Below are 21,054 nucleotides of genomic sequence, written 5' to 3'. Positions count from 1 at the left end.
GGGGGGGGGGGGGGGGTAGTTACAGGAGACCAAGGAGACAGGTCTCGTGGGAAGGGAGAGCCAGGGCACAGGTCCTTGGGGTGGGAGACTGAAGTCTTTTCCCCCTGCTCCAGGCCCCTCCTCCTCATGGCCATCAACCCCAAAAGTAATGGGCAGCCCCAGAAGGGGCGTCCCTGGGGCAGAGGTCCCTGGACGGAGGAAACTGGAGTCCAGGTGGGGAGCCCGACTGGCAGGGCGGCTGGGCTGCAGGCAGCTCCGTGGGAAGGTCTCCGCACAGGCGCACCGGCGGCCTGAGGCCCTCCCTTCCTCCCGGGGGCTGGCCTGGCGGCTCTGGGAGGAAGTGATAAGGCCTCCGAGGCTTCCCTTCACACGATGGCTACTGTCAGGAGGGGTGTGAGTGAGGAGGGAAATCTGGGCTGAGAATCCCTGCTGGGCACGGGCCTCTACACCTTCAATGTCGAGCTCATTGCAACTTCGGGGGGTGGACACCCCATGTTCAGAAGAGGTGAAGTGGGCCCAGCAGGGGGATGAGGACCCAGCCTTGGGCCAGGGGCTGGGGGCTCAGCACTAGAACACCGCTGGACACCTGGGTTCAACCCCAGCAGCCCCAAGTGGCGGGGGAGGGGGGGCGGGGGGGCCTGTGTGTGGACAGGACCAGCGCTGCCTGTGTGGCCTCTGGCAAGATACTTAACTTCTCTGAGCCTCCAGTAGTAGGTCCCTCCTCTGTGAATGGGATGCAGATACTGCCTACCTCCTAGGGTTGTGGTGAAGGGAGAGAAAATGTAAGAAAGCAGCAAACCAATGGGAGTATTGGTGCTGTCGGTGGGGCCTTGGGTTCATCCAAAAGGAAACACACTCCCCACTCCCAACAGCCCCCCGCTGACCCGGCCCCCGGAGGGGCCCAGGTTCCCGCGTGTGAAGAACTGGGAGGTGGGGAGCATCACCTATGACACCCTGAGTGCCCAGGCACAGCAGGTAAGGGGAGTCCCCACCCCATCGGCTGAGGTCTGGTCCCTCCTAAACTGGCCAGGAGACAAGACTAAGAAGAAGCGGAGGAGCTAAGGGAAGGCAGGGACCTGGGGACTCCGAGCCTCCAGCCCTGGCCCAAGTCCTGCCCTCACCCAGCCCAACCTCACCCCCATTTCTAGCCTCAGCCCCGGCCCTGAGCCCACACCTCTTCACTCAACCTCCCTCTGCCCCCGACCCCTGGTTCCCGCACCCTGACCTGGCCCTGACCCGTGTGCTCCCTGCTCGCTCCACCTCTGCTCCCCACCGACCCAGGACGGGCCCTGCACCCCACGACGCTGCCTGGGCTCCCTGGTATTTCCACGGAAACTGCAGAGCCGGCCCTCCCAGGGCTCTCCACCCGCCGAGCAGCTGCTGAGCCAGGCCAGGGACTTCATCAACCAGTACTACAGCTCCATCAAGAGGTGTGACCCCGACCTGACACCCACAGCCCACCCTGTCCTGCCCCAGGGTCACCCCCACCCCCCTCCTGATACGGCCCACACAGGCTCCGCGCCAGGGGCCTCCCCCACACCCACACCCACATGGCCTTGGGGGCTCTCTCCGCCCCCACCCCACTTCCTTCTGCTCCCCTCTCCTCCGCAGGAGCGGCTCCCAGGCCCATGAGCAGCGTCTTCAGGAGGTGGAAGCCGAGGTGGCGGCCACAGGCACCTACCAGCTGCGGGAGAGTGAGCTGGTGTTCGGGGCCAAGCAGGCCTGGCGCAACGCCCCGCGCTGCGTGGGCCGGATCCAGTGGGGGAAGCTGCAGGTGTGGCTGACTAGCAAGCACCCAGGATGGGGGTGGGGGACACAAAAAAGGAGGAAGAGGGGTGCAGGCAGCTCCTGATGCTTCCCTGGAGGGTCCCAAGCAGTGGGAAGATCCCCGCTGTTCCCTCAGAGACTGGCTCCCCTGGGAGCCCTGGCCCAGTTAAACCCCTGCAGTGCCGCAGCAGAGAAACACCAGCCTCACGGCGTCAGTGAGGGTAGCTGAGCAGTGGTCCCTGGGGGTTGACAGAGCCATGGGAGCCGCCTTCTGGAAAAGCCCAGACTGCCTCTCCCAGGCGGGCCTCACTTGCCCGGCCTAGTCCCCTCACCTCCAAAACACTGCTCCCTTCCAGCCCCGTGCCCAGCCCACGCCCCCGGCACAGCCCCACCACGTGACTCAGCACGCCTGGGCTCCTGGGGCAGTCTGTGGCGCTCAGGGCAGCAAGCTGACCCACAGGGGAACTGAATGCATGACCTTGGTCTCCTGGCTGTAACTGACCACCAAAGCCTTTGGAATAAAGCCACATGCTTAGTCAATCCCAAAGGAGCATCAAGTAGAATGAGAACAGTCTGCCTGACGCGTGCATAGCCCTTTAAGTGGTTCAAAGCTCAAGCTCCTCTCTGAACCCATCAGAGCCTCCATATTTGACCCCACTCACTGCTATACCCCTCCTTGGCCCCAGGCCAGCCCCTGCCACCTCCTGCCCTGTCACTAGCACAAGTCTCCTCCGCCCTCAGGCAGAGAAGGGGCCTCCCAGCCTCCCTCCTGCTGGGGATGGCTCCTCCTAGCACCAGAAAGCCAGCTCACGCCGCCCCCTCCCTCCCCAGCGCCAATGTGCCAGGGAGAGTCGGTGACTTCGCTTAAGCACCGTGAATAATGGGGAGCCCACCACCCACACCTCCAGGTGGCCTCCCCGTCCCTTGGTGCCCCTCCCCAGGGCAGTGACTGGGTCCCTCCTCTGTACTGAGTGCCAAGTCTTCCCCTGTCCGGTGGGCTAAGGAGCAGACCAGGCTATCCGGGGGGTGGAGGTCAGGGCAGGAAGGGTCAGTGTGGCTGCAAATGGTCAGGGAAGCACCTGAGAGGAGAGAGAAATGGGCCCCCAGCCTTCAGGCTGCAGACAGAGGTCGCTGCTCTCTCCGGCCGCCAAACCTCCTCCTGGGCTGGCCTCACCCCTGCTCTCACCCTGCCTCACGGCCCAGGTGTTTGATGCCCGGGATTGCAGCTCCGCACAGGAGATGTTCACCTACATCTGCAGCCACATCAAGTACGCCACCAACCGGGGCAACCTCCGGTGAGTGTCCGAGCCTGCCAGCCCCAGCCCACCCCGGGTGGCAGAGAGGCTGGGGCTGACCAGTTCTCTCCCATCAGCTCGGCCATCACAGTGTTCCCCCAGCGCGCCCCCGGCCGGGGAGACTTCCGAATCTGGAACAGCCAACTGGTGCGCTATGCGGGCTACAGGCAGCAGGACGGCTCTGTGCGAGGGGACCCAGCCAACGTGGAGATCACCGAGGTGGGCACAGCCAGGTGGAGAAGGGGCCAGCCATCCAGCGAGGGCTCTGGGGTGAGGTGCGGGTGGGGCGGTCAAAGAGGGGTCAGTGAAGCAGGGAGAGGGGACCTCACCAGATGAAGATGAGTGATGCCCAAGAAGGGTCCCTGGGTGGGACCGAGATCCAGCCACTGAGGGTCCCTGGGAGGAAGGGTGTCGAAGGCTGATGAACGGTGCCCACAGCTCTGCATCCAGCACGGCTGGACCCCAGGCAACGGTCGCTTCGACGTGCTGCCCCTGCTGCTCCAGGCCCCAGATGAGCCCCCGGAACTCTTCACTGTGCCCCCCGAGCTAGTCCTCGAGGTGCCACTGGAGCACCCCACGTGAGCACAAGAGGGAATGGGCCAGTGGAGGAGGGGGATGCCCTGAGGGTGCCCAGGCAGGCAAGTCTCCACAGGGGCCTGACCCTGAGCCCCATGCCCCCAGGCTGGAGTGGTTCGCGGCCCTGGGCCTGCGCTGGTACGCCCTCCCGGCTGTGTCCAACATGCTGCTGGAAATCGGGGGCCTGGAGTTCCCTGCGGCCCCGTTCAGCGGCTGGTACATGAGCACAGAGATCGGCATGCGGAACCTGTGTGACCCTCACCGCTACAACATCCTGGAGGTGAGCCCCAGCTGCGGGAGGGAGGGCCGGGGAGGTCCAGGCACTGGTGCCGGCCCTGCAAACAGAGCCACAGAATGCCAGCAGAGGGAGGAGCTGAGCGTGGGCAGGCCAGGCTGCCTCCTAGGCCAGAGCTGATAGGCGCCTGGGAGCACCAGGGCTGTGTGTGCCTGCTCCTAGGAATACAGCTGACCCTTGAATATCACGGGTTTGAACTTTGAGGGTGAGTTGGGGAAACCAGCGTGTAAGTGAACCCCTGTTGTTCAAGGGTTAACTGTATGTAGTTATTTTTCTGGGAATAGGACCTATAGTTCCACCACTTACATCAAATTCTCAAAATGGACCTTGACCCCAAACTGTGAAGACCCATTTAGAGATGAGAAATTAAGGCCCAGGGCTGAGAAGGGTCTGACCCAAGGTCTCTGCTCTGTGGTGCCCCTGCTAGCAAGGACCCGAACCCGCCCCAAACTAGGTAGTCGGGCCCCCCAGAGGGCCACCCACCCACCTCACTGCTTCCACTCCCGAGTGTGAGGCAAAGACGCTGTGGGCACCTCCCCACCCCGTGCCTACACCGCCACCCACCTCTGCTCCCAGGATGTGGCTGTCTGCATGGACCTGGACACCCGGACAACCTCGTCCCTGTGGAAAGACAAGGCAGCAGTGGAGATCAACTTGGCTGTGCTGCACAGTTACCAGGTGCGCAGGCCCAGGCTGGCCAGGAGGGCGAGGGCGAGGGCGAGGGCGAGGGCGAGGGCAGGGCTGCCAGAGAGGGAGGCACAGGAGCTGGACAGTGGGAAGGAGTTCCATGGCCAGGTATGATGGCGCACACGGGGCCTGCATTTCGGGCACAGCACACACTAGTCCGGGTGCTGCGATACGGGGCTTATGTGCTGGGAGCCCAGCGACTAGTGCGTGCTGAGCAGTTCTGGTCTCCAGGCCACACTGGGCACTGACGTTTGTGCCACCCACTGGGTTTTGGAAACTCATTCCAGAGAGCATGCCGGGCGCAGTGCCAGCTGAGTACTTCTAAGGGGTGTCGAGAGTTTAGGACAGGGGTGGGCAAACTTTTTGACTCGAGGACCACAATGGGTTCTTAAACTGGACCGGAGGGCCGGAACAAAAGCATGGATGGAGTGTTTTTTTGAACTAATATAAAATCAAAGTAAAAGGGTACGGTCTTTTTTTTTTTTTTTTTAGTTTTATTCATTTCAAACAGGCCGGATCCGGCCCGCAGGCCGTAGTTTGCCCACGGCTGGTTTAGGACATTGGGTTTGGGGGGCGGAGCTGCTATTGTCTGCTGAGCTTTGAGAGTGACCTTGAATGCTGCAGGTAGGGGTCACGTGCGGTTGGGAGAACACAGGATATGTTAGGTTTGGGGTGACGAGCGGTGGGGCCTGTAGGCTGAGCCTAAGCCACCCCCCTCCCACTCGCCCAGCTGGCCAAGGTGACCATCGTGGACCACCACGCCGCCACCTCCTCCTTCATGAAGCACCTGGAGAATGAGCAGAAGGCCAGGGGGGGCTGCCCTGCCGACTGGGCCTGGATCGTGCCCCCCATCTCGGGCAGCCTCACCCCTGTCTTCCATCAGGAGATGGTCAACTATTTCCTGTCCCCTGCCTTCCGCTACCAGGTGCTCACCCACTGGCTGGCCCCCCAGGGTGGCTCTAACCAAGCAGCCCCCCGGGCTGCTGTTTTCATTACTCACTTTCCCCTCCACCCCTGCAGCCAGATCCCTGGAAGGGAAGTGGAGCCAAGGGTGCCGGCATCACCAGGAAGAAGACCTTTAAGGAAGTGGCCAAGTAGGTGCCCCAGGAGTGCCGCCCTTCACCCACACCCAGCGACCAGCCAGTGGTGATCTGGCACCACCCCTCCATGCCTACCACTCAGGGCCCCAAGGCCTTGCTTGGCCCACGCACCTGGGGGGACCTCAGCTCTGTGTGCCTGGGATCCCCTCACCCCACCCTCATCCGCAGTGCGGTGAAGATCTCTGCCTCACTCATGGGCACGGTGATGGCCAAGCGTGTGAAGGCCACAATCCTGTACGGCTCCGAGACCGGCCGGGCCCAGAGCTACGCGCAGCAGCTGGGGAGGCTCTTCCGGAAGGCTTTCGACCCCCGGGTAGGACTGAGCCTGCAGAGGCAGGGATCTGGAAGGGGGGCAGCCCTTCAGATATGCCCTGGAGGATAGGAGAGGGTCACAAGGCAGGGCTCACAAGGATCCCGGGGATCCACAGGGAAACAGGGGCCGAGTCGGGGCCTGAGTCTTGCCCACCAGGGAAGCCAGAGTGAGAAGGACCAGGCAGTAAGGACATCTGTCTTCCCACCCACAGGTCCTGTGCATGGATGAGTATGACGTGGTGTCCCTTGAGCACGAGACGCTGGTGTTGGTGGTGACCAGCACATTTGGGAATGGGGATCCCCCAGAGAATGGAGAGGTGAGGCCTGAGGGAAGGGGGTGAGGGGAGAATCAACACTGGGGTGGCTGGGCAAGACCCCCCATGATGGAAAATGGGTGAGCATGAGAGTCCCCCAGAGTGTGACCTACACGGGCCACACTCCAGGCCCACCCTCGAGCTGCCTCACTGTTTAACTGGGTCCCCGAGTGATTTCCATCCCCAGTGCACGTGTGTAACACGCTGAAGGCACTTCTGTGAGGCTGCTCTGGGACACTGACAACTGAGGAAAACAGGAATACTCCATTTAATACGCAATTTCAGCTTTTTCTTCTTAACGGAAGAAACTAGCCCTGTTCAGATGTCAGCAGATTAGGTACCTTTCACTTTCTGAACAAATATTAAAAGAAAGAAAGAAACTTGAGCACCATTCAGTCCTTTACGGTTAACCATCATCTTCCAAGCGTCTCTGTCCCCATCCACTCCTGGCGCCCTCCTGCCTTTGGCTTCTCCGCGCCTAAAGCAGGAGGCTGATGTCAGCCTCTCCCCTACCTTGCTGCCTGGGTTAGGACTTTTCAAGAAAAATAGAACCACGAGCTTTTGTTTAGTATGAAAGCATTTACACCCATGTGACCCGCAACACTACCAAGATCTAGAACATTTCCATCGCCCTGAAAAGCTCCGTTGTCGATTCCCCCATCAACCCCCTTCCCGGTCAACCTTCCCCCACCCTCCACCCCCACCCACAGGCAGGCCTTCTGACTTCTGTCCCCGGTTAGTTCATCTGCCCTAGGAAGGCAGGAAAGGGGAGCACACAGTACCCCGGCTTCTTTCGCTCACCCAGCTCTCAGGTCCTCTCCAGGCAGGGGGGCTCGGGGTGCGGTCCCAGGCGGCGAGCAGCGTCGCTGTGTGACTACCCCGTGTTTCTCTCCACTCTCCTGTGGACGGACACTTGGGCCCGGTCCAGTGCTCAGCTATTGTGAATCAAGCTGTTATGAACATTCCTGTGCAAGGCTTTTGTGGGCTTATGTTTTCATTTCTCTTAGAAAAATACCCAGGGGTGGAATGGCTGGGTCATCGGGTAGATGTATGTTTAACTTTTTTATTTAACTGCCAAACGGATGGAACTACACCCTTAACTTCTGTGCATTTCTATGTATGTAAACTGTGCCTCAAATTTTAAAAAGTGGAGCAAACCTAGGCATACACCCCACAAAAAGTGGGATATATTCACTAAACGCACAAACAAGAATATTCATAACAGCATTGTTCATCATACCCCACACCGGAAATAACCCAGGTGGCTGTCAGCAGCAGACTGGATAAGTAAATTGCGGTATATTCGAACGCCTCCCAGTAAGGAGGGTGGACGGATGACAACCACATAACGACGTAGACGAGACTCAGAACGCCACGTAGGGTGAGAGAAGCCAGACACAAAGGAACACAGACCGTGGGATTCACTCTGAGTAAAGGTCAAAAGGAGGCGGCCGCACCTGTGCTGCTTTGCTCAGGAGCGCGCTGGTCCCCTTGGGGTGGCTGGTGGCTGGGAGGGGCACCGAGGTGACTCAAAGGACGCCGGTGGCTTTTCTTGATGGGATGCTGATTGCAGTCTGTTCTGTTTGTGAAAATCTAGAAAGCTGTACGATTATGACATGTCTGATTTTCTGTCTGTACTTCGCGCTTCAACAAAATGTTTTAAAAATCAAATTAAGTTAGGTCAGGCCAGTTATGGCGAACCTGACAGACCCAAATACACCTGCATTTGACACTGGATGCAATGGCCTGGCCGCATTTTGCTGTTTCCTGCGCGAAGGTTGAGCAGTTCTAAGCTGGTTCCGTGGCAGCGGTAATGTGGCTCGGCTCCTGGAGGTGTCCGTGCCAGCAGGCACCGGCAGCGCCGGGAGACCGCCTGTAGCACTGGCTGGAACATCAGGACTCATGACGCCCCGTGGTTTTGTTTTTGTTTTTTGTTTTTGTTTTTAATATACTTTTATTGATTTCAGAGAGGAAAGGAGAGGGTTAGAGAGATAGGAGCATCAATGATGAGGGAGAATCATTGTTCGGCTGCCTCCTGCATGCCCCCCACTGGGGATCCAGCCTGCAACCCCGGGCATGTGCCCTTAGCCGGAATTGAACCTGGGAGCCTTCAGTCTGCAGGCCGATGCTCTATCCACTGAGCCAAACCGGCGAGGGCATGACGCCCAGCGTTGATGGCAGTGAGGAAAGAGCAGTCCCCTGCCCTGATGCAGTCCCCTGACTCAGCAACCCCACTTCTCAGGACCACCCTACTCAAATATGCAAAAGAGGAAGCGGTATCTGAGTGTCTGAGCCTTGGTCATAGACCACCCAGATTCCTCGGTCAGAGGGAGTCTCATATGTGAAAGGTACACATCATGGGAGACAGCATAGCCATGCAGTTTTGTGTACTGACCTGGAGGGAGGTCTGTGACAGACTAGTGATAAAAAGCAGGTAAAGCCCTGGCTGGTTTGGCTCAGTGGATAGAGTGTCAGCCTGCGGACTGAAGGGTCCTGGGTTCGATTCCAGTCAAGGGCACATGCCCGGCGTTGCAGGCTCGATTCCGTGAGGGGCGTGCAGGAGGCAGCTGATCAATGATTCTTTCTCATCATTGATGTTTCTCTCTCTCTCTCCCTCCCCCTTGCTCTCTGAAATAAATAAAAATATACATTTTTTTAAAAGCAGGTAAATACAGTTTAGTCCCATTTTTACTCTCTGAAATCAATAAAAATATACATTTTTTTAAAAGCAGGTAAGTACAATTTAGTCCCATTTTTACTTTTTTAATATATATATTTTCTATTTCAGAGCGGAATGGAGAGGGAGAGACAGATAGAAACATCAATAATGAGAGAGAATCACTGATTGGCTGCCTCCTGCACACCCCCCACTGGGGAGCGAACCCACAACCCGGGCATGTGCCCCTGACCAAAATCGAACCCGGGACCTTTCAGTCGCAGGCCGACGCTCTATCCACTGAGCAAAACCGGCCAGGGCCCATTTTTACTTTTTAAAAAATTATAAATGCAGGTGTGTGTATAAAGACAAGAGCAAATGGGCGAGATGGTCAAATGCCTGTCAGGTGTTCACGTGCCTTCGGGTGAGACTGGAGGGAAGATGAGGGCAGATTTTCTCTTTTATCACTTTACATGCTTCTGGAATGTTCTCAAAAAGTCACTTTGAAAATTTCAAAACCAATTGAAAGTTACAAATAATAAGAAGGTCCAGCCTGGTGCTGGCCTGAGCTTCCGTGTACTTACAACTGAACTAACCGCGATGCCCACGCTTCCCCTCGCAGAGTTTCGCGGCGGCCCTGATGGAGATGTCGGGCCCCTACAACAGCTCCCCTCGGCCGGAACAGCACAAGTGAGTGTGGGGGGCGGGGGGGAGGGCGGTCTGGGGGGAGGGGGCCACCGGGAGACAGGAAAGGAAGGCAGCTGTGAAGAGTTCCCCCTCTGTGCCTCCAACACGCTGGCGCCCCCACCACAGCCTCCCACAGCCCCCCTTCCTGAGACCTGCCCCCCTGCAGTCCCGGGACTCTAAGAGGCGTCCATCCTTCAGAGAAGGGAAGGAGGCAGAGCAGAGCCCGAGGCCCAGAGACCCTGGGATGCTGTCCCTCGGCCTCCACCCTGAGACAGCTCCAGAGAGCAAAGCCCAGCCAGGCAGGGTCTTTCCTGTCCCCGATGCAGAGACCCTGAAGCTGTGCCCTGGCTGTGTTTGGGCCTGTGCCATGTCTCCAGTCCCCTGTGTCACCCTTGTCTTTGTCCTCTCTTGCCAGGAGTTACAAAATGCGCTTCAACAGCGTCTCCTGCACAGACCCGCTGGTGACCTCCTGGAGGCGGAAGAGGAAGGAGTCCAGCAACACAGACAGCGCAGGGGCACTGGGGACCCTCAGGTCTGGGGGCCTCAGGGAGGGAGGCCAGCGGGAGGGCAAGCTCCCTGGGCACAGGGGCTGGAACGGGGTGGGCTCCCGTGACAGCTCCCTGCCCCCAGGTTCTGTGTGTTCGGCCTGGGCTCCCGGGCGTACCCCCACTTCTGCGCCTTTGCTCGCGCGGTGGACACACGGCTGGAAGAGCTGGGTGGGGAGCGGCTCCTGCCTCTGGGCCAGGGCGACGAGCTGTGCGGCCAGGAGGAGGCCTTCCGCGGCTGGGCCAAGGGTGCCTTCCAGGTGAGCCCTGGGCCTGTCCCAGCATCTGACCCCTGTCACTGCTCCGGCCCCAATTCTGACTCACTCAGACCTGGACACCTCCCCACTGAGACCTGCAATACTAAGACAGGGCCTCACTGCCACCCAATCCTCTTTGGGTGTTTTGGTCCCTTCCTGTTCCTTCCAAAGTCCACCCTCATTTGGCTCAGTCCTGAGCAGTGGATGACATGGCCCTAACCTCATGGGAGGCTGCTGGCCAGGACAAAAGAGGGCAGACAGGCCCTGGCAGGTGGGGGCCTGAGTGGGAGCACAAAGGGAGGGGCTTCAGGGGGGCAGGACGCAGGGAGAGGGAAAGGATGGAGAGAGGGCTAGGCAGAGGTGAGTGTAGAGCTGAGGCCAGCACAGAAACTCAGGGAAATCAGAAGGCAGACAGGCTCGGGGCAGTGCCAGGGGGTGAGTCCCAGGGCTGTGACTTTCTAAGTCGGGTTCCCTGCAGAAGCAGCTCTGCCTGGTCTGGGAATCATGCCTGGACCTGAAGGAGGCTTGTTCTCCCAGTCCTGACAGTGTTCTGGGCAGTGCTGGTCCCGCTGGGGTTCTGGGCTTGAGCTCAGCAGGTGTGGGAGGAAGAGAGGAGGAGGGCGTCCCAGAGGTGGGCTGGGCAGGCCGCCTGGCACAGGTGGAGGGTTTGCTGGGGAGGTCAAGCTGGAAAAACAAGCTCAGATTGGAGGAGAAGACGGGAATGGAAAACAAGACCACAGAATCTAGACACAGGGAAGCCACCGGAGGTCAGGAATGGGACAAGAGAAGGGGCCCAACGTGAAGTTTCGGGACCTGGTCTAGAGGCACAGGGTGGGCGGAGGAGAATCCCGCTGGAAGCAGGAAGGCTCTGGCTAACGAGGGTGGTAGCAGCGGGGGAAGGAAGGAAGGGAGGGGGCCAAGGAAGGAAGGAAGAGATATAAGACTTCACACGCACAAAGGAAAGATTAACAGGACTGGCGGTGCAGGGTGAGAAGAGAGGGGAGACCCAGCTGGATGAGCCTGGGATTGCAAGCTGGGGGCTGGCCATGCGGTTCACCAGGCTTGTGCCTGAGCAGAAACTAATGAAATACGGACCCTCCTGGGGCTGGGCTCCAGCGGCTCTCCGGCCCCTGCGTGGGTGCAGGGCAGAGCAGGCTGCCAGAGACCCCTCCGCGGCCTTTTACATAAAGTATCTCATGTCATCCTCACCGGACCTACTGAGGTGTAGAGACAGGGAAACAGGCAGTTTACTGTGAGGGCAAGAGCAGAACTTGAATGCGGATCTGAACACAGAGAACAGCAGACACATTCAGCGGGTGCTACCGTGTGCCAAGCACTGTGCTCCTTGGGACACGAGACTAACACTCTCCAGGTTACGGAACTAGTGGCCGTGACAGAACCCCGTGCAAAGGGACAGCTAGCACAGCGGCCGAGGCAGGACGTGGGCTAAAGATCGAGGGGCCACAGCCTCAGCCTCCATTTCGGTCCCATTCTCCCTCCTGCCACTATGGCAGCCGATCCCACAGTCGTCTGTGAGCCTCGGATGGTGCCCCCCGACTCCCGGACCCCTCTGCTCCCACAGTCCCAGGCAGGTGGCAACTGGGGACCCAACAGGCCAGCCCCACCTCCCCCATCAGCCCCCCTGAGTTCCACAGCCCTCATCACCTTGCCCCTCAGGCCTCCTGCGAGACCTTCTGCGTGGGAGAAGATGCCAAGGCCGCTGCCCGGGACATATTCAGCCCCAAACGGAGCTGGAAGCGCCAGAGGTACCGGCTAAGTGCCCAGGCCGAGGGCCTCCAACTGCTGCCAGGTGCGCCCTGACCTCCCGCTGACCCTGCTGGCCCTCTGGACCCTCCAGGGTCCCAGGACCAACTCCCAGGCACCCGCTCCCTGGCTCAGGCTTGTCTCACCCCCTGCCCCCAGGCCTGATCCACGTGCACAGGAGGAAGATGTTCCAGGCCACAGTCCTCTCAGTGGAAAACCTGCAAAGCAGCAAGTCCACGTGAGGAAGACTCCCCCCCACACCTGTTCCAGCCCCTCCTTCCCCGGACCCCGGCAGCCTCCTCCTCCCACATTCTGCCTCCCACTCCCTGTAACTGCCCCTCTCCTCACCCCCAGCCGGGCCACGATCCTGGTGCGCCTGGACACTGGAGGCCAGGAGGGGTTCCAGTACCAGCCGGGGGACCACATCGGCGTCTGCCCGCCCAACCGGCCCGGCCTTGTGGAGGCCCTGCTGAGCCGCGTGGAGGACCCACCCCCCCCAGGCGAGCCGGTGGCCGTGGAGCAGCTGGAGAAGGGCAGCCCTGGTGAGGGGGCTCGGTCTGAAGCATGGCATTGAGGGCTTGCTCCATCCCCATGGCGCCAGGGTTCCCTGGGTTCAGGACCTGGCAAAAGGTTGCCACATTCGCTCAGCTGGACAGTCCACAGAGCGAGGCTCCTTTCTCTGAACCTGTCCCCACACACCTTTAGCCTAAAGGCTGTCTCCTACCTCAGGGCTCCTCCCAAAAGCTCCGCCTGGCCACTAGCCTGCTCTGTAGCTGGCATGCAGTCTACCTTCCGCTGCCCCCCGAGCCTGGAGTTAAAATAAGTTGGGTGGGGGAGAAGTAGAGGAGCCCAGACCAACCCAATCCAACCAGAGGCCCCAAAAGAAGCAACATGGGGGCTGTCCAGACAGTTCCAACACCGCTGTTCAAGGGCAAGTCACCGAAAACATGAGGCGTGGTCAGGCCCCATGTCCTCTCCAAGAAGCATTCATCACCCCAGTCCGGCTGCCCCTTCCTCAGAGCTCCCCTATGCACGACCCCCAGGTGGCCCTCCCCCCGGCTGGGTGCGGGACCCCCGGCTGCCCCCCTGCACGCTGCGCCAGGCTCTCACCTTCTTCCTGGACATCACTTCCCCGCCCAGCCCTCGCCTCCTTCGACTGCTCAGCACCCTGGCTGAAGAGCCCGGCGAACAGCAGGAGCTCGAGACCCTCAGCCAGGTTGGGAGCCACCCAGTGCGGGGAGCAGGGGCTAGTCAGGCTGGATGAGCTGGGGGGAGGGGAGCCTGCCTGGCTAGCAAGTGCTGACCCAGCTCAGAGTCACTAATGAATCTAGAATGCTCAAGGGCTGAAAGAGCTGGGCACGGAGAAGGTGCTCGGGAAGGCTGGGCTGGGTGGGGTCAGAAGGTGAAGTCAGCAGGCAGCACGGGAGGTTCCAGCACCCTGCACCCCACCCCACAGGACCCTCGGCGCTACGAGGAGTGGAAGTGGTTCCGCTGCCCCACGCTGCTGGAGGTGCTGGAGCAGTTTCCGTCGGTGGCACTGCCTGCCCCGCTGCTCCTCACCCAGCTGCCCCTGCTCCAGCCCCGGTACTATTCCGTCAGCTCAGCACCCAGTGTCCACCCACGGGAGATCCACCTCACAGTGGCCGTGCTGGCATACCGGACCCAGGGTGAGGCTGGGGAGGTGGGGTAGGGCCAGGGCCAGGGCCACACAGTGACCCTGGAGTGGGCCCTCACGGACCCCTTCTCCTCCCAAACTAGATGGGCTGGGTCCCCTGCACTATGGAGTCTGCTCCACATGGCTCAGCCAGCTCAAGGCCGGAGACCCTGTGCCCTGCTTCATCAGGGGGTAAGTGAGCACGTCAGGGGATGGAGTGGACAGACAAGAAGAGAATGTCTGTCCGAGCAGGGGCAGAGAAAGAGCCACATGGGTGGCCAGGACAGATGGAGGACTCTGTGGGGGCCGCACAGGGTGAGGCTGGAAGCGCTGGTGAGGGGTGTGACTGGGAGCAGGGAAGACTCACTTCACATATCAGGGACGGGGTGTCTGGCTGAGCCACTCCAGGACGTGGGCTAAGCTTTGGGCCTTTCACCAATTTGGATGTAGGGTCCTGCTCTGAAACGGTGGCCCCCAGAGGCAGGGCTGGGGTTCAGCCTGAGGTTGGGAGGCACAGCCCCTAGGCCCGTGGTCGGCAAACTGCGGCTCTCGAGCCACATGCGGCTCTTTGGCCCCTTGAGTGTGGCTCTTCCTAAGCCTTAGAAGTACCCTAATTAAGTTAATAACAATGTACCTACCTATATAGTTTAGATTTAAAAAATTTGGCTCTCAAAAGAAATTTTAATCATTGTACTGTTGATATTTGGTTCTGTTGACTAATGAGTATGCCGACCACTGCGCGTAGGCACTGTGCCTGTTCAAGGATAAGCCCCTCTCAGTCCAGGGAGAACTAGTTCAGTTACGGTAAGATCAAGGAGGACTCAGGATACCCTCCCCTCATGCTGTGTAAGTCTTGCCCCACAGCAAGGAGCCGAAAGTCTCAGGTGGGACAATGAAGAGTTCCCAGGATGGCACCAGCTAGGCCCAGTGACCCAAACCCATCCAGGAGGTGAAATTACAAATAGGCTGTGACCTACTGAATACAAATTACCTACCAATACGGAGACTAATAAGCACACCCAGGGAACTCATAAACCAAGACTGGCCTTCCCATCCCCTAGTTTCTAACTCTCCTCAACTGAGACATCAAAATGGTCTTCAGTTCAGGTTTGAACTGTGTTTCCTTTCACCCAGCTAGCAGAGTTCAGTTACTAAACACGTCGTGCTTACTATGAACTAGACACGGTCATAGCACTTGACAAAGCAGTCACTCCGTTGCCAACAGAAGCCGAGTTCTCCTCTCTCCACCCCGCACAAGTGGTAAGACTGGGAAGCGGGGAAGCAAGAGGCCTGACGAAATGTCTCTCTGCTAGGGCTCCCTCCTTCCGGCTGCCACCCGACCCCAGCTTGCCCTGCATCCTGGTGGGCCCAGGCACTGGCATCGCCCCCTTCCGGGGATTCTGGCAGGAGCGGCTGCACGACATTGAGAGCAAAGGTTCGGCTGGGGGGCCAAGGGAATGACGGGGTCACAATCTAGGGACAAAGAGGTGGGGGCTGGAGTGCAGGAACCAGGTAGGAAAGAGGGCAACGAATGGGCCACAAAGGTGGTCTAATTAGCTCAAGGGGAGGAGAAGGCCTAGAGGCCAGGGCCGTGCCCGGTAGGTCTGGCCTCCTGGTGCTGGGCACAAAGTCGGGGTTGGATTGGATTAAGGACAAAGAGAACTGGAAGGGGACCGGGCTGAGACTCAGAAGACAGAAATGCCCCAGGAAGACTCACCCAGGTGAGGCCAGGACCCAAGAGGTACAGGGTGTTCAGGGTGGGCACAGGGTGCCCAAGGCCTCCGGTAAGTCACAAGAAGGGGGGCTGTGACTGGTAGGAAGTGGGAGCTCAAGGTGGGGGGAAATATGGGTTGGAGCAGGGAAGGAGCCAGATAGAATCCCCACTGCAGCTCAGAGGGTGCAAAGGACAGCAATTCTGAGTACTGAGCCCATGTTCTAGCGCCACACACTGGCCACTGGAGCCCAGGAAAGGCACCGCCTCCGGTGAACGTGGGCTTCCCTGTGAATCAGGATCAGGCAAGGCTTCTGAGAAATACGTCCTGCGCTCACCTAGGAGCCAAACAGCCCAGGGTGGTGGTTTCTGCCCGAAAGGCGGGGGCTGTCAGCCTGGGCGAGAGTAGCCAACAGGAGGTGCGCCCCGCCCGGGGAGGCAGCCTCCAACCCGAAGCGCTGCTTGCAGGCCTGCAGCCCGCCCCCATGACGTTGGTGTTTGGCTGCCGATGCTCCCAGCTTGACCACCTCTACCGCGACGAGGTGCAGGGTGCCCAGCAGCGCGGGGTGTTCGGCCGCGTTCTCACCGCTTTCTCCAGGGAACCCGACAGCCCGAAGGTGGGGACCCGGGCGGGCGCAGGGGCAACCTGAAGCTAGGAATGTGGGCAGGCCCGGCGCGCGCGGCGGCGGGGGATCAGGCCCAAGCCCCGCCCCCTTAGTGAACACCCTCCGCTTGGCCCCTCAGCTCCCGCCCAGCCCCATCACTGGCCCAAGGCCCTAGGGGTCTCCCCCACCCTCCCCCAAGCCCCGCCCCTGTTCCATCCACCGCTCCAGACCTCACCCCAGTTCACTTTGGCCCGGGCGGACCCCTGACCCTGCCTCCCCTCAGACCTACGTGCAGGACATCCTTCGGACAGAGCTAGCGGCGGAGGTGCACCGCGTGCTGTGCCTCGAACGGGGCCACATGTTTGTCTGCGGCGACGTCACCATGGCAACCAGCGTCCTGCAAACGGTGCAGCGCATCCTGGCGGCGGGCGGGCGGCGGCCGGGTAGGGGCCCGGCGTGCTCCGGCCGAATCTGGCTGCCGGGTTCTGATCTCCTGTTTTCCCCGCAGGATCAGCAACGCTATCACGAGGACATTTTCGGGCTCACGCTGCGCACCCAGGAGGTGACCAGCCGCATACGCACCCAGAGTTTCTCCTTGCAGGAGCGGCATCTGCGGAGCGCAGTGCCCTGGGCTTTCGACCCGCCCGGCCCCGACACCCCTTGCCACTGAGAGCCCTCTTTCCTGCTTTCCACCCAGTTCCCGGAGAGAGGCCGTAGTCCACACTGGCGCTGCAGCTCTTCCCTCGGCCTGCCCAGGCCCGGCCACCTCTCTCTCCCTTCCCCAGGTGCCTTCCCCGTCTGTGCAGAGTCCGCGGAGACTCGCTTAACACCTGGGGAGTCTTTCTCCCTCTAGGCCTGGTTCCCTACCTCGGGTCTGACCAATCTGGAAGGCCCCTCCCAGCAGTGGTATTCCAAAGCCTCCTGTCACCCTCTTCGTGTTCTTTTTTAAAATATATATATTTTTATTGAGTTCAGAGAGGAAGGGAGAGAGAGAGCTAGAAACATCAATGATGAGAGAGAATCATTGATCAGCTGCCTCCTGCACGCCCCACACTGGGGATGGAGCCCACAACACGGGCATGTGCCCTGAGCGGGACTCAGAAGGTAATCAATCTCCTGGTTCATAGGTTCATGCTCAGCCACTGAGCCACCCTCTCCGTGTTCTTTAGGTGGATTTTAGATTTCCCTTACCTCTCTCAGGAGTATTTTATCTCAAAACCTAATCTCCAAATCATTCAAATATTTATTATTGAAGATTCACCATAAGAGACTGGACCAGGTGTTATGAGAGCGACTGAGATGCCTAACCCAGCCCTGTGGATTAAAATTACAGAATGACAAGCTCTGTCTTTTAACTTGTGCGGACGTGGGGGTGGTAATTCTTGGAGAGCAGTCCTACCCTACATACTCCACTTTGACCCAGCTCTCTAGGAGCCAGGCTGTCAGTCACAGTCATTCCGGGGAGCTGCTCCCTCACTCTTGGCTGAGAAGCCGTACCGCCCTCTGCTGTCAGGAATGGGAACACTGGAGACCAAGGTCGTAAAGATGAGCAGCCCTGAGCAACCTTTACCACTGGTTTCAGACAGGATGGGGAGCCACACCCACTTCCTCAAACGTCATACTGATGCCGAACTCCAAAAACATCAGCCCTCGCTAGTCTTTCCACTCACGAGTCCCCGTGTCCCCCTCCACAAATCCCATGGGAACCTGAAGAACCAACTGCCTCCCAGGCACGTTCCTCACGGTTTCCCGTACACTGAGCTTGGCCTCCACCTTGGCCTTGCCTCCCAGCTGGGACTTGTTCCCAAGCAACTGTCCCAGGACAGCTAATGGGGTGGGGGGGGGTGTCGCCTTCTCCCCTCCATGTGGGGATTGTCTCTAAGACATGTTTCCAGATGCCCTTGCATCTCCTCTCCTACTCTTTCTCTGCTCTCTGGGGCCAGATGGTCATTGACCCCCAAGTCCTGCCCAACTAAAGCATCTCGGGGGCGCCCCTAAAAAGGGCTTGGCATGTTCTTCCACTCCACCTCTTCTGGTCTCCTGGGCTGGAGAAGCTGGGGAACCTGAGGGAGGAGAAGCCTCTTGGCAAGCAGTCCAGGGGTTTAGGTTCCAGAGATGACCATCCCCCTCACCTCAAATACCCACCCCTGTTTGCATTCCTCCAAGTCTGGTTCCATCTAATTTCCTACTCATCCCCTTCCCCGCCCCCATTAGACAATACTGACTCTGAGGAGCCCTCTCAGGCAGTGCTATGGGTCTGGCCAGGCTCCTTCTGAGTGTCCATGGTCTGAAAACCTCCAGGGAACAGATTCTGGGTCCTCTGGGTTCTCCACTGCTGTCTGGGGCTGGAGGCAGGACTGGAGCCTAATGAGAAAAGCCATCAGCTGGGCAGTGCCCTGGTGCCTGCTATGCCCCCAGGACCTGTCCCCTGCACACCCTGACCGCCTCACCATCACTTGACCAGGATGGCTTCTCCTCATCAGGTGAGAGTGTTTGCGGGGGGCTGGACCAGGGCCTGGACAGGGAGGAGGCTGAGGCCTCGCCCCACAGTTCCTGCTGCTGCTGCTGATGGAGCTAAATGGAAGAAAAAGAAATGAGGACTCCCTCCTGCTCGCAGCACGAGGCCCAGGCCCTGGGCTGGGCACAGAGGGCTGTGAAGCCTCCTCCCCAGCCCCTGTCGGATGCTCCCTTACCCCTCCTCAGCCTCTATGTTGGGCAGTTGCTTTCTCCCCACATCCTTCTGCACCTCTTTACTCACCTGGTGCAGGTAGATGGCATGAAGACTCATCTCAGCAGAAGCAAGCTCTGGTAGCTGGGCCAGCTTCGGGCCCCCAGTACCTCCAGGGGACACACAACTGGAACAGAGGGTGGCATAGATCAAAGACATGCCCCTCCCCCGGCACCCCACAGGGAGGGCAGGCTTGACCTCCCCTTCCCAATCAACCACAGTGCTCCCGCACCCTGCACCCTCCTCTTGGAGGATCAGCCCCACCACCCCTGCTCCCCTGAATCCGGGGCCCCCAACCCTCACCTGTGGTCCTGGCCAATTCGGGAAATGGAAGCCAGGAGGCTGGCCGTGGCTGCAGCTGGGCAGGGGGCTGTGGGGCTCAGGTCCCGTGGGGGCAGAAAGGGGTGCACCAAGAGGTTAGCCAAGAAGGCCTCTGGCTGCGGGCAAGAGAAGACGGGTCAGGATAGAGGACAGAAGGGGGGAAGGAGGTCTCAGCAAGGCAGGAGAGCAGGCTGGACCAGTGAGTGAGCAGGTTAATACAAAAGGTGAGGCAGAGGGAGGGGAGATGGGCGGGGCCGGAGGTGGGGGCAGAGGGCCGGCCAGGCTTAGCTCACCAGAGGTGAGGAAGAGTCGCTGAGTACCCCAGGAGTGGCAGGGCTGCGAACCGAGGTGGCGCCCAAAGCGGCTGCATCCTGTTGTACCCGGCCTCGAAGTTGCCCCAGGAACTTGGAGCTGTGCCCTGGGGGGCGCCATTGTGGGTGCACCAGGGAGAACCTCATTAGGGAGAGCTCAGTCTTTCCGTCCTCTGCACGCTGAGACTGCGAGGCCTCTGTCTGTCCTGCCGAGAGCCACTGAGAGAGAGAAAAAGCTGCAGTGGGAGCCTCGTGGGGTATGAGGGACAGGAAACACTAGCCCCAGTCTTCAGGTGAAAGAACAGAGGCCACAATAGACACTTGCTCAAGGTCACCCACAAATACAGCAGCAGAGCTGGGACCTGGGTCAAGGCCCAGCACTGGAAGCTGGTGTGGGCTCAGTGTTTCGCCAACTATACACACCAGACCCGAGGCTAGCCTGGGCCTTGGTGGGGAAGGCCAGTCTTACTCCAGCCCCACCCACTGACCAGCCCATTTCTCGGCCTCTCTGGTGGCCTTCACTCCATTTACTGGCGCTAGGATTATACACACATCATCCTTACACAGCCCTGTCCATTGGCTACAGTCATTGTCCTCAAGGACACTAGGGCACAGGGAAGGGAACTGGGGGGCAGCCCCTTATCTAACCATCACCCCGAACATCCTGGGAAGGACTCCAACCTGAGGGTGGCCGTGGCGCTTCACATCCATGAGGGCAAAGGAACAGATGTCACCAACCCCAGCCACATCCACAGTGAAATGATGAAAAAAGTCAATAATCTCCAGGGCACGAGGGCAAAACCAAAAGAGCAGAAACAGTGGGGTGAGGAGGGGGGACAGGAGCTCCTCCAAGAGGGAGACCTGGGGAAGAAGGGGGGGAGGGGCGTTAAGAAGGGGTTGCTGAGGGTGACCACGACCAAGAGGCCCCCAGGGATGCGGGCCAGGGCAGGAAACCTCCAAGCCAGGCAGTCCCCGGCTGCCAGTCCCGGGGCCATTTGTCCCAAGCCCTTTCCGAGACCAGGCGGCTGCACAGCTTCCAAGCGGAGCAGCCCCGCTTGGGTCTGGACCCTCACCGCTCGGTATTGCAGCAGCCGCGCCATCTGCCGGTAAGCGCTAGCCCTGCCGGCAGCACCGGGCTCCTCGGGGAGGTAATGCATGTGGGCCAAGGCCGACTGCAGCAGGAGCTGCGGAGAACGTGCCTGGCACTGCTCCTCCGGAATGAAAGACCTGGAGGGCGGGATCCGGGCGGGAAAGGCGCCTGAGGTTAGGAGGCTGTGCGGACCGGGAGGCAGGGTTGGGAGCGGGGGAGGGGGGACTCAGCCCTAAATCAGAGGCATGCCCCCCTCCCTGGGCAGCTCCGGTCGCACCTGGCCACGGTGGCCGTGACCCCGAGCGCGGTCATGGCGGTGAGCACGTGCTCCACGGCGAGCACGTCCTCGTCATAGACGGTGAGCAGGAGCAGCGCGGCG

The 21,054-nt window shown here is 59.8% G+C and overlaps 2 protein-coding genes across 2 annotated transcripts in view; one reads left to right on the top strand and one right to left on the bottom strand.

The window, feature by feature from the left end:
* The window catches only part of NOS3 (nitric oxide synthase 3 (endothelial cell)), a 17,861-nt gene extending 637 nt beyond the window's left edge, over positions 1–17,224 (top strand). Inside the window, exons 2-25 of the mRNA XM_005880100.2 lie at positions 873–975; positions 1,282–1,430; positions 1,612–1,774; positions 2,971–3,062; positions 3,140–3,281; positions 3,501–3,640; positions 3,744–3,918; positions 4,510–4,611; positions 5,351–5,545; positions 5,641–5,714; positions 5,889–6,033; positions 6,245–6,349; positions 9,625–9,692; positions 10,105–10,221; positions 10,320–10,494; positions 12,169–12,301; positions 12,415–12,493; positions 12,610–12,797; positions 13,299–13,471; positions 13,712–13,922; positions 14,014–14,101; positions 15,223–15,344; positions 16,089–16,237; positions 16,509–17,224. Coding sequence (XP_005880162.1) covers positions 873–975; positions 1,282–1,430; positions 1,612–1,774; positions 2,971–3,062; positions 3,140–3,281; positions 3,501–3,640; positions 3,744–3,918; positions 4,510–4,611; positions 5,351–5,545; positions 5,641–5,714; positions 5,889–6,033; positions 6,245–6,349; positions 9,625–9,692; positions 10,105–10,221; positions 10,320–10,494; positions 12,169–12,301; positions 12,415–12,493; positions 12,610–12,797; positions 13,299–13,471; positions 13,712–13,922; positions 14,014–14,101; positions 15,223–15,344; positions 16,089–16,237; positions 16,509–16,895 — 3,475 coding nt within the window. The 3' untranslated portion in view covers positions 16,896–17,224. The remainder of the gene's footprint in view (positions 1–872; positions 976–1,281; positions 1,431–1,611; positions 1,775–2,970; positions 3,063–3,139; positions 3,282–3,500; positions 3,641–3,743; positions 3,919–4,509; positions 4,612–5,350; positions 5,546–5,640; positions 5,715–5,888; positions 6,034–6,244; positions 6,350–9,624; positions 9,693–10,104; positions 10,222–10,319; positions 10,495–12,168; positions 12,302–12,414; positions 12,494–12,609; positions 12,798–13,298; positions 13,472–13,711; positions 13,923–14,013; positions 14,102–15,222; positions 15,345–16,088; positions 16,238–16,508) is intronic.
* An 84-nt stretch (positions 17,225–17,308) lies between these two features.
* Positions 17,309–21,054, bottom strand: part of ATG9B (autophagy related 9B) — a 7,974-nt gene continuing 4,228 nt past the window's right edge. The window contains exons 6-14 of the mRNA XM_014528204.1: positions 20,953–21,054; positions 20,659–20,812; positions 20,267–20,446; positions 19,568–19,804; positions 19,257–19,390; positions 18,984–19,080; positions 18,676–18,799; positions 18,451–18,589; positions 17,309–18,288 (exon numbers count right to left, since the gene is read on the bottom strand). Coding sequence (XP_014383690.1) covers positions 18,465–18,589; positions 18,676–18,799; positions 18,984–19,080; positions 19,257–19,390; positions 19,568–19,804; positions 20,267–20,446; positions 20,659–20,812; positions 20,953–21,054 — 1,153 coding nt within the window. The 3' untranslated portion in view covers positions 17,309–18,288; positions 18,451–18,464. The remainder of the gene's footprint in view (positions 18,289–18,450; positions 18,590–18,675; positions 18,800–18,983; positions 19,081–19,256; positions 19,391–19,567; positions 19,805–20,266; positions 20,447–20,658; positions 20,813–20,952) is intronic.

This window comes from Myotis brandtii, unplaced genomic scaffold (genome assembly GCF_000412655.1).
Source record: "Myotis brandtii unplaced genomic scaffold, ASM41265v1 scaffold624, whole genome shotgun sequence".
Taxonomy (NCBI): domain Eukaryota; kingdom Metazoa; phylum Chordata; class Mammalia; order Chiroptera; family Vespertilionidae; genus Myotis; species Myotis brandtii.
Note: the sequence above shows the minus strand (reverse complement) of the source record. Positions and strands in the feature narration are given on the sequence as shown.